Source organism: Thermobia domestica, chromosome 4 (assembly GCF_964235325.1).
Source record: "Thermobia domestica chromosome 4, izTheDome1.hap1.1, whole genome shotgun sequence".
NCBI classification, from domain to species: Eukaryota; Metazoa; Arthropoda; class Insecta; order Zygentoma; family Lepismatidae; genus Thermobia; species Thermobia domestica.
Genome location: NC_137457.1, coordinates 8,080,731 through 8,097,192, shown reverse-complemented (window position 1 = coordinate 8,097,192; position 16,462 = coordinate 8,080,731). Strand labels below are relative to the sequence as shown.

Below are 16,462 nucleotides of genomic sequence, written 5' to 3'. Positions count from 1 at the left end.
CTGTTTACCATAGAGAAGATTAATTAAACTAGCATTCCAGCTTTTTATATGCAAACTTACTTTCTCAATAACATAAAGAAAGAGAAAGGAAGACAAAACTGATAGGGGTTGATAAAAGACTATGTCGTATTATTTTATCTCATTTTCAACTCAGTAATATGTAAATAGTGAGAAAGGAAAAATAAGGAGAGTAAGAAGAAGTTATAGGAGTAGGTTTCTTAACAGGCATTCCCTATATATTTCCATAGAACTTTTTTTTGTAGTTTTCACATTTTTATTCACACGTTTAAGAATTTGTACATGATTCTATTTGCTGCTATTATTCAGATCACACATCTTGCCTTTCTCTTAATGAGCCAATGAGTGTTTTCTATTTCTACTGTAGAATTGTGCGGCCTTAGTACAAAAATAAACTCAAAAATAATCAGAAGAAGCCAGCATAGAATAGAATATAACAAGTACATACCAAAATTACACAGGCATGAAGGTTAAGGGACGCAAACCGAAACATCACATGCTGTTCACACTGTGCGAATATGACTACAGTATGTTTAGTGAAGAAAGGACTTATGTCATGGATATGCCTCTCTTCTAACATAAACATGTTTCTCCAACCTTCATAGCTATGAATGTACTCGAGCTCGGAATGTGAGTTTCCTTAAGATTAGGGATTAGGATTTAGATTTATGGGCTTTCGGCATCTAAGGCCATTTAACGTTTTGATGGATGACGTCCCTCGGCGAGCACACTATCCGGGGAAAGGAAAGGAAGAAAGGATTGGGAATGGAAGGAAGCAGCCAGGGGCCTGTAATTTAGGTACCGCCACAACATTTGCTTGATGTGAATGAGGAAAACCTCATTCAGGGTGTTTTACACTTTTCCGACCGAGTGCCCCCACCGGGAATCGAACTCGGGACCGATTGCACCTAAGACGAAAGCGTTAGCGACTACGCTACACGGGGCCACATCTAATATAAATCCAGCCATTCCAATAGGATATGATTTTACAAAAATATTAACTTAAAAATTTGAGTTCGTGGTCTTTCTAACATTAACGATTCAATTTATTTATCTTAATTAAATCTAGTAAAGTTATAAATGCTCTATAGTTCGAAATTTGTTATACATACGTAACTTATACAGGTTCGAAAATTGTCCCTGAGTTATATCCTTCCCAACCTTGTCATTCATTATACCATAGGTATGTGGTTGTGGTACATAAGCTGAAAAACCAAAGAAATAATAATAATAATAATAATAATAATTATATATATATATATATATATATATATATATATATATATATATATATATATATATATATATATCATCAACGTGAGGAAAAAGTTGACATATTATTAAGTACTTTTAATGATGTGAAATTATTGATTCTGGTTAATTTTGATAATTTCGATACTTATTGAGATATCAGAGATGGTTAATGTAGAAAATTATCGGTTGCCATGATATAGTACAGCAAAAATTAATCTTTAATCTTAAAGTACATCTTGGTTAGCTTCTAGAGCGTTTGAGAGTAACATTGTATTTTTACTGAAACAGTAAAACAAATCGGCATGCATTATTCTATTGAATAATACTTATTAACTAAACTACGAGAAATATATTATTTGATATTGAGAAATATATTGAGAAATATATTATTAAGATTTCTAAAAATAAAGCAATCAAATTTTACAATATTCCACTATAACACTAAATGGGTGTTGTTTAATGGAATCCTGATGATAAAGTTAGTTTTATGACTATTAATATACCCAGAAGAAATTGAAGAAATTACTCGGTTAAAGAATATTTGAGTTGCTAAGTATATTTCAGGATGGAAATCCTGGTTATACCACATCTACGGTTGTGGGTATCTTAGATTCTCACCTCTCCCACATTAACAAATCTGAGTCATATATAAAACAAATGTCAATTCAATAGAAATTACTTCAAAATATTGTTTAAAAGGCTGGGTAGGTAGAAAAGTAGTAACCATAAGTTAAATAAAGCACTGAAAATACAAAGATATCTTGGAAAATTGCTTTTTGGTGCATGAAACTTTATATGAGTAATTCATAGGCTCGACTAGTTGAATTTATTTGCAATGAATATCCTCCTGATATCAATACTCGACATTTATCTTGCTCAAGGTGTATCGTAACCATAAAATAATCCTTATTTATAATAATATTGATATAGAACAAAACTATTTCAGTGCGTCAGGAATGTGAGCAATTACCAACCCACGGTCATTATTCAGATATAATTTCTATATACATCGGATTTAATCATTTCACCGAATAACGTTGTATGGTACATTTTGGAATGAACTGACACTGGAGGGTCCCACAACCTGTCGCTAAAATCTGATTGCCCCATAACACATCTGATAGAGCATCATGAGAAATGAAAATAAGCAAAATTTAAGATGCTATGAGCGAGAAGGAAAGGAGCTACAGGGGTTCAAAATTTGAATATCCAAAGAATTATATCATGGAATTATGTATGTTTAAAGTAAATATCTTGAAAACCGTTAAAAGCAATGAAAACAAAAGTTGTACAATATAATGAAAACAAAATGTCCTATCGAAAACCATTAACAGGGTTGCCATAGGTGAAGCAGCATTGCAAACTCAATATAAAAATATTTTGTATGAAATAGTACTATATACAAGTTTACACATATTTAAAACGCACTATTATCACTAAACATAACCGTGAAGTGTAGTGGTACAGTGTTGCACGCTATTGGAGCTACGTGTGCTGAAAATGTACAATGAAGAAGTCTGATATGTGGCAATAGATGGTTATAAAGAAATCTGGGTTTCATACTATAAATTTAGTTCAAATGAATAACACAGATAGTATAATATAGCAAAATGTCAGCAGTGTCACAAACTATTGATGCATTTGAAAAACGAAATTGAGTGATGCCATTTCTACGTCCTGTGTCAGCTCCGAAGCTACATAGAAGTGCAAAGTGGGATCCGAATCACTATGAAAGAGAAAGATATCAATGAAATGTAAGGAGAAAAGTACAACAGAAATATGTTTGAGAAAGGATTGGAACCCACGATGCTTAATATTTCGGTTGCCTAGCCTTTTAGACCACAACTCTATCCAGCTGGAGTAAAAATGAAATGAGGTAGTAATAAAATATTCCCAATGTGCATGTGGTAATATTATTGTGTACAAATATAATCATATGGTATGTAGGAGCGGAAGTAAAAGAATATGTCACTTAAAACGAAAGACGCAAATCAAGAGAGTACTCTTCCAAACATTGATAAGATAACCTGGAGAAGCAGTTTACAGAATTAGAAAACACGTGTTTCTTTCCTCGCGTGTATCATTTTGTTTTCGCGAGTTGTCTGCTCATTCATCGGGGCTACAGAAGTATATTGCAAAATCCTCACTTTTTTCTAATGCATTCCTTTATTACCCTTTGTTCCCACATATCAGACTTCTCCATTGTACATTTTCAGCACGTACAGTTCCAATAGTGTGCAACACTGTACCACTAGACTTCACTGTTATGTTTAGTGGTAATAGTGCATTTTAAATCTGTGCACACTTGTGTATGGTACTATTTATAATAAAATATTGGCAACACTGCTTCCCCTATGGCAACACTGTTTATGGTTTCCGATAGTGCATTTTCTTTTCATTATATTGTGCAACTTTTGTTTTGATTGCTTTAATGATTTTGAAGTTATTTACTTTAAACGTACATATAAAAATTTTGAATCCCCGTAGTTCCTATCCTTCTGGTCCATAGAACCTTAAATTTTTCTCAAGTTCATTTCTCATTATGGTCTATCAGTTGTGTTATGTGGCAACCAGATTTTAGCGAAAACTTGTGGGACTCTACCATGTGAATGACCAGATACGTCATATTATATGGAAAAAGGACATAAATTAATCAATCATTCATAATATCCTCTTATGCTGTGTTTTTCTCTGGTACTCCTGGCACAGAGTAAGGCACTTCTCCATTTCTTCCAAATTCAGTGTAAATTAGTATAAAGCGTTACACGCTGGGATGTGTAACGAAGGCTGCTCCTGAATTACTGGTTCTAGGAAGAACGTCAGATCATCTTTCATTACAAAAAAAAACAATAATAATATGAAAATAACTAATTCTGTTTTAAATGTAAAAAGTATGACAGAATAGAATTCCGTAATTCTTCATAAATATGTATGAATTTAAAAACAAAAAAAAAAGAAAAAAGAAATAGAAAATTAGTTATTGAAAGTAAGAAAAGATTGAGGCTGTTTTTGATTATTTCCAACTGGCAATACTGCTTTTTTCTCTTTCTGCACGCGTGAGCACCGAGGCTTGACGATTTTCGTGTTGATTCTGAAGACAGAAGGTTGTTCATCGAGCACTGGTTTTATGACGTAATTGCGCCTTCGTTCTTCATAAATCAAGTTGGTCGGTTGTATCTATTCCAATGCCTCGCTTTAAATTTTTGTTCGTGGCTTTAAAGGAGACAATAAAAAGGACAGATACGTCCTGTAAACAAAAGTGGATGTAAAATTAATATTATTTTTTTCTTTTAAAAAAAGAAACGACAGAAGAAACGTAGATTAGGATTAGGAAGTAGATTTCTTTGCTTTCGGCGCCAATTAGCCCGTCACAAATAAGGGATGACGTCCCTCAGCGAGCACACTCTCCGGGGAAAGGGAAGGAAGAATGGATGGGGGAAGGAAGCAAGCGGCCTGTGACCATTGTGGTAGGTATCATCCCGATATTTGTCTGGTGGGAGTAAGGGAAACCCAGGAAAAACGTCACTCAAGGTGGCTGGCCTGAAAAACCTTTTATACTTTTTCGAGCGAGTGCCTCCACCGAGAATCAATCCCGAGGTTGCTAGCACCAAAGGCGAGAGCGTTAGCGACTACAGAAAAAAAGTCAAAGAGTGAAAAGTGACAAGTTTGTGCACTTGAATGCTGGTGCAATTAACCGGTCAAATGATAGTAATAGTAATTTAATTAATTTTTCGTTTTTTTTTTTTTTTTTTTTTTTTTTTTGCCTATTAATGAAATAAATTCGATTGCTACATTTTGTATTCTTGTGCTATGCACAATTTAATCGCTCGTTATCGGCGTTTCTGTTCGATGGAAACTAGTAGTGTGTGCTATTTTGGAGGTTTAGACTTTGCTAGTGTTGGTTGCTGAATTCAGTAATAGTCCTATTTCCACACAGGAGACGAGTCCAGGATAATGGTTGGGTAAGATAATTATCTGATAGTTCTAAATGGTGAACATTGTAACAATTTTATGTTTGTGATATTGTCAATGTTTAAGGCAATTGTTCTAGTTGTCTGGTTGTCTCATAGATTGTTTCCAATTATTAGTATAACGACCATTAATGCCTGCCATTTGGAATTAAAATCGTAATACGTTGACCCAAGTCAATGCTCAGCTCGATTCTGTATCCTAGTGGGTGTTTTCGGCTATCAAAGGAAGAGAGGATTACGTTGCAGTTGGAGCGGGAACGACCCAAGCTCGCTAAATATATGAGAATACGATTTAACAGTTGAAATTGAATTAAGATAAGCTACTCATAATTGTATAATTTGAAATAAAGTCGTAAAATATTATTTATCTAGAGATTAAGACAGGTATAGGGCATCCCCCGAAAAAAGGACAGCTAATAGTATATTATCTAATTAATTAAGATTATATTGGTGTCAATATATTGATTTGGATTTGGATCCCTAGTTAGATTTAGATTCATAGGAGTATCATTTCAGCTTTCAATTTCTAGAGAAGAAAGAGTAGTTGTTATATTAATTCGAATATATTTCCATATCAGATTTTCAGATTATAAGATTCTAGTGAATTGGGAAATTTTCTCTATACACTTAGTGTTTAAAAATATTTTGAATGATTTTTTAAAAAATATATGCTGATTGTTGTTTATTACTTTTTAAAATAAAGTTGTTATAATTGAAAAGGTTGTTGTGTTATTATTTATTTATTTTTTGTTATGCATATGTATGTTCGTTTTCTCCTATTGTCTGATTTGGTTAATAATGTTCTTATGTCATTGACTGAGAGAGAGTTCTACTGGCTTCGTATTGACGAAGTAAGAACTTTGAATAGGTTTGAGCTAAGCTAATCGTGCACCAGTTACTTTGGATGATCTCTGACCAAGGAGCCCTATCGAGAATTGTTTGAGTTTTTTGTTTATTTATTTACTCTTCGGAATCTTCACGAACGCGTCACGGATGCTTTAACAAAAATATTATTGTTTCGATTCTATCTTCAACTTATTCTTTATAGAAGTTACTCTCCTTATGGCTCATAATTTTTAAAAAAGCATACTCAAGTTTAGTATATTTTCCTATTGCCTATTAACGCATCGTATTATCTTGATGCGTTTGAAAAACGAGTACATTTGAAAGGCAAATAATGTCGGTGTATCGCAAAATATTTAGGAAAATTTACTTGAAACTTATGTTATTTAAGACACAATGATTAACCTATAAGGATTATCTATATGAACATTTTTCCTCAGCTTCCTCATATGCTTTTTTTAATTTTTCTTTCTTCTCAGCAAACAATGTGTTTGTGATGCTCTCCTCAACAATAAGATGCCGCCAACATTAGATCAGACTCTGAATGTAAATATCTCAACACGTTTAAAAAATCTAGTATTGTCCAGTAATTCCGTAGATCTAATCACGAACATAGTCAATAACCAACTAATTAGAGGGATCACAACGTCCCAGGCTAGTTTGCTTATGTGCCAATACAATGTAGTCTAAAATTGAAACAAGTTAATGGGAAACATAACCTGTATTCGAAGTGTTTAGAAGAAAATAAGCATAATCAGGTGTAATTGTGTATTTAAGAATAGAACAGAATATCATTAATGATTGTGTGTTCCATTATGATTAATCGATGAAAGTGTTTGAGTCTGAATTCATCATGTTAATTCAGACTCAAATTAATTCAGACATGTAAATTCATTCATCATTAATGAAGATGGATCTGCGCTAAGAATAGAACTATTGTGCTTGCAAAAGGACACACACACAAACACACACATATATATATGCCTATATATGTATATTATACTTTCAACTAATATCAATGATCACACTTATCCAGACATATTTAATGCAATATAATTCGAATAGGTGTACATGTCTGCATGGATCGTTATGACAAACCAACCACTGCAAACGAAACATAAGTTACTTGATAGAGAGTAAAATTATATTTGATGAAAGAAAGAAGGGTAACATGACAGAAAATTGAAAAATATTCTTATTAGATATATGACATTCATGTTATAAAGTTATTGCTGTCTCAACAGCATAACATATAACATTATGTCGTAAAATCAAACATGGCTTCCTTATAGACGGATGATGACTATTACGGATTACAAAATTTTTCCAAAACACTGAAGCCATTGAATTCATATTTTAGTTTATTGGATCTAGTAAAACAATTATCGATTTTAACAGATTTTTAGTGTTGTTCATCATAAAATTTTAGTGGAAAATTTTAACATGAAAGTCAGAACTATAATAATTAGTTACTGCCTACACAAGAAGCCTAACATCCGAACACAACAGTACTCAACATGAAACATCTACAAGGGTGATGAATCCGTAATTATTCTGCAAGGCCTAAAACTATTCAGATGTCCTGAAAGGCCTCTGCATAACACTGGTATACCAGAGGTACGGAAAGCGCATAAGCATTTTCAGCTGGTTTAGGCTATACGATCAATTTTGAGAACTGGTCTAAATAAAGATCTGGTCAAACTGTTGTATATTTTCTACAGCTTCAGCATGAATACGCCGTGATCAAGATATAAAAGATAAAGACAATAATAATAAAATCTGTATAGAATTATCTAAAATTATATGAACTTATGAGACTGAAATCCTGAATGAAATACTAAATATCAAATCTAAATTACCAGCAATGTACTATATCTGACAGCATAATATTAATTCTACATCTCTAGACAACACTACTGATGAAAGGCTACTTTAAACATTCGTTTTTTTTTCACATTTAATACATCTTTCAGTACTGTTTTCAATTTAAATATAAATAAATAACTCTGAACCGCTTACCTCGCTGGCGTGCATAACTGTTTAAAAAACTTCTTCTCCCATGGTGTGGAACCGAGCGTCTTCCCCCTAAAAATGTATTAAAATCGTATTGTTTAATTATATTCGAGTAAAACTAAATGGAATTTCCAATTTAACCAAAAACACAGATGTAAAAAGTACAACCAAGTTCTCATACATTTTCCATTTACTTGTCGCAGAAAATGAATAGAGATTTGAAAAAAAATATTCAAATTCGGAAATTGCAAGAAGTAAATTCGAACTTCGGTAGTGAGAACAACTTCCTAGGAAAAATCCTCTTGAGACGATTATATATAAAACTCGGTTCCCGCTATAAAAGTTACTAATTCCATTTTTCAATTTTCAGATTTCAATAAAATTTTGCATCGTTTCAGAATACTTACAATGAAGTGGTCAATTGTGCAAATTTGAAATAATGTTAAGTTTTATTGAAGTATGAAATTTTAAAAATTAACTTTAATACTGAGACTGAGCTCCTTCGTGGCTAAGTACTTAATGTGCGCGCCTTTGGCGGTACGGTTGTTTTTCCTGCGGGGGCTCATGTGTTTTAGATTTCACGTTAATCAGTAGGCTCATCTCTCATATAGCTGAAAGTTATACTAAACTGAAAATCAACTCAATACTGAAAGAAAGTTCCATACAGTATTGTATTAAGAAACTTTTGCTTGGCCAGAAATCTCAGCACTAAACTTCAACTTTAACATTTCAATTTCTTAATTTCAATGAATTTAGGCATCGTGTAAGATTTTCAATCTTTCTATTTCTCAAAACAGAAACGAATGTACGAGAATTTGGCTCTAGTTTCACAGTTATATTTATAATTTGATATTACTAGTTACCAAAAAAATTTACAATTATTTTCGTAGTATCTCAAGATAGACGATTAATTAGTACATTAAATACCAATAGTGATGAGCATTCTGATTCTTATTATTCCCTGTTAATATCAAAGTTTTGTAGTTTATAAAAAGTACCCTGAAAGTTCTTATTGATTTTCTCTGACTCTGGGCTCTAATATACAATTTGGAAATATCTGCAACATTTATTCTTCATTAACTGAAAAGTATGAAATTTTTATAAGTTTTTCTTTACTTATACCGAATACTACACTTACCGATTATTTGTTCAGAGGAAACATTTTACTATATATTTCAGTCAGTATTTCTGAGTAACTCAGATTTCAAACATTTCGTGTTTAGAGGGAAAAAAATGAAATAAAATCTTTGAGTTTTACGTCCCACGATTATGCCGGTTAGGCTAAAGGAGACGGTGATGAAGAGTAACGAATGAAATGGTGTAATGAAGAAAGTGGGAGGAAACGGGAGAACCCCGAGAAAACCCACGCACACGGTGTTTGTCCATCACAAAGTTCACTTGGCGGGGGCTGGGATCGAACCCGGAACCCCAAGCACCAGAGGTGAACGCTCTACCACTGAGCCACCGAGGCCCCCCGTGTTTAGAGGAAGAATGCCGTAAGTTTATAATAGCCTTTTTAAGTTGATGTTAGAATTTAGTTTTATCGTGTTCTTTATTACTCCACTTTAGAGAGGAAAATTCGGTGATATTTTAATTCTTTACTTTACTTGAGTTTATATTTTTCATTTGTAACAAATGTTAAGTGTGTGTGCTTGAAAGAAGGGCTCAATAGATGTTTAATCGTTTTGGAAAAGACTGTAGAAATACGTAATTTTTCATTATTGCTCTAAATAGCCTTTCCTAATAAGATAGTGAAATTGCCCCTTAATCCAAATTGGGTCGTTATTGATACAAAGTGTTAGTTTTGATCTGAAACTACGCCAAAAATTTTCGACCCCTTACCTACCACCCTTTATCGAATTTTCGTATCATACATGTTCAAAATTTAATATTTTAAAATCTGGTGGGGTGGTGAAAATAACTTGAAAGTTTCACAGATTGACTAGACACTATGTAGGTTTAATGCGAACATTCTTTAAAAAGATCGATGCTTATTTTCTTCTATTGTTTTGTTTCTACTTCTGTAGTGGTTAAACACCTTTTCTGTTTGAATGTATTTCTGATGAAGTTATCCTTACAAGAGATTGTTATTTCCGGACGATCAGTTCGTTTTCGTGCAATACTTAGAACAGTCGGTGGCTGTCTTTCAAACTTCAGAGCGTTGTCCTCTATGATTTCTGGTATCAACTGAATGCCTTTTCACACAAAGTAGGTCTCTTCTCTCACTACAACATTTGAGCACTGGATTCAACTCTTAGTTAACAGTTTTCCTTCCGCATCTTATATTACGAATACTTACACTTTCTTTACAGTAATTTACTAATTCACGCGAGAGAAAGCAGCACGATTTCAGGGAACACTTTTGAATCCAACTTCACCTACAGCACACACAAAATTGTTCGGTTTAATTAACAGACTACTAGTGGTAATAGTTCATACAATCACCAATAGATGTCGTTAAAACGAGCATTGCCTGACAAAGCGTGGCGTAGTTACCTGGCGGTCATTTATCTGTTTACTGTAAAACGGTTTTCCACAATAAATGTGTCTCTGTGTAAGTGAAATAATATACGTTTGTAAACTTATATGAATAACGTAGTTTATTTTACAAAACAAGACAGTATAGACATGGTGCTTTTTACTAGGAAAATTCTGAAAAATTAGTAGTTTGCTCAGACTGTTTACAGCAAAATTTCCTAAGTATAAATAGTTTATTTTACGCTTCAGATACTGTGATGTATTTGAATAAATCCAATGAAAGATAGTGACATGAGTAAACCACGTAAATCTTCCATGTTGACTGCATTGTCTGTTCGTTGTACAGTGATAGAGCGTTCACACAATTTTTTAACAAACATTATCTTCCTATCCAGTAATGACTTCAGTTATTCAACTTTAAAGTTGACGTGTTCATTTCAATTGTTTCTTTTCTCAAATAGTCTACGTTTAATAACAAGTTTTAGATAATACAGACATATTGTTGTCGTCTTGTCTTAGTAGTGGGGTCTTGTTATCACATAGTCTTTGCTACGAGAAGGAAGTCTAGTCTCTCAATAATTCAGTCAGCGATGTGTGAGAGTTCAAACAGGATGTGTTTTACGGTAACCACCTAACATCTACACTATACAAGCTCTAGGTGATAGCCACAGGTCATTACTTGCTGTCAATAAGACTGTTCCTTCCTCCACACCACCTCCATGGTAAGTACGACATATAATTATCTACATATTTAACAACAAATAGCAAGGTATGTATGTGTTACAATCAACGCTATCCACTTTCAAAAAGCCATTGAATGGCCAAATTTGGTTATTGTTATCTTATAAGAATAATCATGGCTCAAAACAGCGAAATTATTGTATTTTAAATGAAATTGGTGTTAAATTATAAGCTCTGAATTCAATTTACTTTTAGGAATACAAGTACTTCCTGTTTTATTATGTTCTAAATCATACAAAATACAAATTATCAAGACATTTGAAGACGCAGATATCAAGGTTTGAACTATTAGATAACATTTTAGAAACGATGATAATATCAAACGAATTGTTGATACCTGACAGTTTGGTTATCCAGAATGATAATAGAATACAATAATCCCTCATGTTTCATTCCAATCCAATTTACCAAATATTGTTCAATTATACTAATGACTCACTTTTGGGATATTAAATTATAGTGTGATAAATATTAATTAAGGAATAAAATGTAAAATACACTAATATTTAGTTAAGTTCTTACCTACTTCATTTAAGATTTTGTAGTCTAAGTTTTGTACATGTAGATTAATTTTAAAAGTTTCTAATATTATCGTTATTAGTAATTGAAGTTCAATGTATTAGGAAAATTGTCGATATAAGCAAGACTGTAACTAATTATTATTGAAACTATAAACGGTATGTCCGTCGATAACGAAATGATATAAATATTTTATTTTAATTTTTATATGTAGTAACAACAATTTTATTATACCAAGGTAAAGAAAACCAAATTATTTGAATTTCTTTACGTATTGTGTTGTATGTAAGCTATTATTCCATAACTAACCATAGTTTGCAATTATTCATGTTAAAGTAATACTTAACATCTCCAATATTTGTTAGTAGCATTGCGAAAATGTTTATTAGTAATTTTGCTCCTGAAATGCACACTTAAATATTGTTCATATTTTAAAACTATTTTGTTCAATCAGATGTATTAACATAATTCATATTAATTACTCTTCTCAGAAAATTATAATAAAATCATCGGCAAAATAACATTTTTTCTGATATGTCGACAATTAATTACACCTTCCATTATTTATTATTCCTATTATTTTTTTTCCTGTTAACCGTCCTTTCTGATTTAGGTACTTCGTTAATTTTCTTCCTTAGTTGTAAAGTCTTTTACAAAATAGATTTGCACTGTCACTTCATAAGCTCAAAAACTTACATGTGATGCATTTCAATAAATGAGTATATCATGTTTTTTTTTACTTTCAAATATTTTTATTATAAAGAAATATTTCACATATTTGTAGAGTGTTATAGCATTTAAAAACATGTAAAATATCTAAAATTTTGGATTGAATTATTTTAAGTTTAATCAATTTCTCTGCAGTGAGTTTCAGTAGTCGTGATGTAGCAGTTGTATTATGATCTTGTATCTTGCAAACTGATGAGCACAACTATTTAATTTGTTCTTTCCAATGTTACTATCATTATTATAGTGATACTGATATTTTTTAAGTATATTTGCTATTATATTTGTACTTAAAGCAGATGTTAAACTTTACTCCCTCAATCACAATTACTGAACTACTTGATGAGTTTAATTTATTGACACCCTAACTAAAGTTGAGGAAAGTAAATTAAAAATTTCTGGACTTCTTCACCGTTACTCCATAACGATTTCTAAATAGCCTTTAAAATATTGATTTTCTCTCTACTGTATTCATTACACTTATTTAAAAAATATATTGGTGGCAAATATAATGAGTAAAGAACTAATGTAACGTCATGTTTATGTTATATTTAAGGTGATTATAGATCTCATTCTGAGCCTCACCGCACTGTAGACTCAGTAATTTAAAAATACTGGGCCTTACCTACCAAGTTTGTAAGACCTGCGGTTTACATGACACATGATCTTTGCTCGAGTGTTTTCATATCGTACTATAGGTATTTGGGGTTTAGGACTGCTTAAAGAGTAGAATGGGGATACGCAAATCAAGTTTGTGTAGCTACTGAAATTTTACTCAGAACAGTGTTGTTTACAGGAACTTTGTTTTTTATCAGCAAAATAGACCATTACGACTTTTCACATACCATGGCTGATTTTGAAATATACGACTAAGTTTTTATTTGACATTTGATACATTCTTCCTTTAATTAAAAGTGAAAATATAAAAATAACATCAAATTATATTATGTGAAACATGCTTGCTAATTTTATAAAGCTTAATAAGTTACCACTTACCAAAACCGTATATCCATCTTGGATTTGCTGAAGAGAAGAACTTTGTTTATATTTAAAAGTTGACACGTATTTAAAGATATAACTTTTACACTAATACTTTACATGTTGTTGCAAAATGAATGACCGAATTATAAATAAGTCTTTGATGTATTTGTGAATGTATTTGCAATGTATTTGTGAAACCAATATTTAACTTCGGAAATAGATACTACTCCCCCTTCTCTCATTCTGGTTGTAATTTCGATATATGCTGCTTATGATGATATTGCTTCTGTTTACCTTCTAGTTAGCTAGCTACCCATTGCTAAGTGAGAGGTTATCATTTGTAGAGGAAAGAAAGCTCCAGTTAATGTTTACCTCTTCCGACTTTTGATTCGGATGGAATATAACCAAAGTTCTATTTCAAATTCTCGTTTCTGAATGTTTGTGTATGGCATTTTTCATATATTTGTGAATATTATGACATATTATTCATAAGAATTCATACAGGTGGACAAAAATATACCTATTATGTGTGCCATCTTATGTCGCATATACTATATTACCTTCTAAATATATGAGTTTTGCAGATGCATTGCAAGTTGTTCTCCTTTCATACGTTCTAATTAAAAAATACTGGCATTTCTAAAATTAAGCTAGAACTATTCCTTCGGTGTAGCAAACAGTGATACCTCTAAAGCTGTAGGTGTTTAAGATTTAGCAGCATTTTCTTTAAATTACAAATAATTGAATTTTCGTAGGACGTTTCTACTCTATCTGATATAAGCCAAACAATATTTTGCTTTCTTCTTTAGCGATATATTGTGAGATATAAACAAGTAAACATCTAACCCAATAATATTGTCTTACATGTTAAACCAAGGTGGGTGAAAGTACAGGGTGCTGGCTTTAAAATGTCACGTTTTTAATAAAGAACTTCAGTTATTAAATATCTGATACATTGCATCCACCTAAAATCAGTAGCAAGAAGAAGTCAGAGAAACATTTGAATTTTGCTTTCACATTGCTGGTGATATTAAAGTAGTAATTCGGATAAATTATAGAGTTGGAATGTGTATATTAAGCCTTCTCTAACTTAATTATATTTTTCCTTAGTGTGAAATTTAAATATATAATTTGTTTCAAAAACTGTATATACAAAGTACTAGTCGATCATTTGCATGCAATACACAGAGAAAGACTATCAGTGTTAACTATAGTTATTGGAAACAGAATGAGCACGCTCTTATATACTATACTTGCAATATTTTATTTCATCATGATAATACCTTTAGGAAAACATATTAACCATGTTAATGGTAAAATTGAAGCAAGTCCTTTTACCATCCAACGAGTAGACGGATTAGAGTTATACAGTATAAGCCACTGTTTCAGAAACAAGTATACAGAAATTGTATATGAAGAAGTGAACATATTAAAAATATAATTTCCTTCAAGTACAGCAGATGGCAATAGAAACTACAGTGATGTGTGGAAAGCAAAGAAAATGTAACTTGAATCACTTGAACACATCCACATAGTAGTTCCTTTATGAGTGTGAGTTTGAAAGCACAAAGTTAGAAAACAAGATTAAAAGGTAATGCTAGAATATCACAAGAGACTATACTAATACTTTACCTTCTTTATACCTAGTTGCTCTTGGATCTGTATATGCACGGCGTGCTCCTAAAAGCAGGAAATATTATTAGAATATTTAAAACAGATAAATGAAAATAATTCTTTCTAAAAAAAAGAAAGAAAGAAATTGAAGAATATAATCAATTCTAAAATAATAGTATACATGCCACATTTTCATCTAAATTTATTGAGATTATTAAGAAATGTAATAAGAAATAAAAGTACAAACCTAGATTGCACGAAGCTCAATGAGACAGCAAGACAGAGTAAAGATGATTTCGAATGTGGCTATGGATAAGTAGGTACATATCCCTTGGACATCAAAGAGTATTAGTTGTTTGATATTGGGTCGACATCCCTATTCGACATCCCATTTCTGACAGTAGACATTGCTTGTGTACTATGTAAAAATCCCCATGCACACTTGTACCTCGGAAAAAACTTTTTGTACAATTCTTCAGAGACATTTCTAAGGATTATGCAACCAATAATCAAAATATTTTTTTTTCAGAATCGGAACTATTTCCTCTTAATTGTACATTTTATTTAAATCTAATAACAATTACATAGATATTTCAAATGTTCTTTAAAGATGCTAAAGTTTCGGTCATAAATGTTGCAGGAGAGGTGGAAAAGAGAAAAGAAGGTGAATACACACCATGTAAAGGAGTTGATCCTGTTCTATGTCAACACTTATTTTTATTCTTTAGCCACCCCACACTAAATTTTGTTAATATTAGATACTAAAGAAATACGATTTTTGACGGTAAAGTTAATGAACTTAAATATAATACCTATGTTAAAAGCGAAACATTCGAGACAAATATTAAGAAATTTAAGAAGGGCTCTCAACTTTGCCATTATATATTAAAGACAACGGAACGAACAATTCTGACATATATATAGTATCTTGAATAGATGGAAATTTTCTTTTATGATTTTCTTAACACGCAACAAAAACTAACGTTCGCGGTGGAAGGAAAATACACACAGCATAACCATATATTCTAGAGCCTAAACGAAAAAAATCAAAATCGCTATAAATAAATAAAAGTAAACAATTCTCCCGGCGTAGAGAAAATTCTGGTTGAATTGACTTTACCTGGACGGAAGAGAGTGACATAAGATATAGAAACTCACCGTACTTATCTGGAACGAAGAAGACTTGCCACAAGAGTGGAAAGAATCAATCACTATTCCAATTTACAAGAAAAGGGATATAAATCAATTGTAATAATTATCGAGGTATCTCTCTTAAACACCCTAAGAGAGACCCTTAAACATTC

At 31.9% G+C, this 16,462-nt stretch overlaps 1 protein-coding gene across 1 annotated transcript in view; it reads right to left on the bottom strand.

Moving 5' to 3' along the window:
* LOC145683623 (uncharacterized) overlaps nucleotides 1–16,462 on the bottom strand; it is a gene marked incomplete at its 3' end in the record, with an annotated part of 551,164 nt that overhangs the window by 519,213 nt on the left and 15,489 nt on the right. Inside the window, 4 exon segments of the mRNA XM_081754960.1 lie at nucleotides 1,131–1,223; nucleotides 8,106–8,171; nucleotides 13,560–13,586; nucleotides 15,177–15,224. Coding sequence (XP_081611086.1) covers nucleotides 1,131–1,223; nucleotides 8,106–8,171; nucleotides 13,560–13,586; nucleotides 15,177–15,224 — 234 coding nt within the window.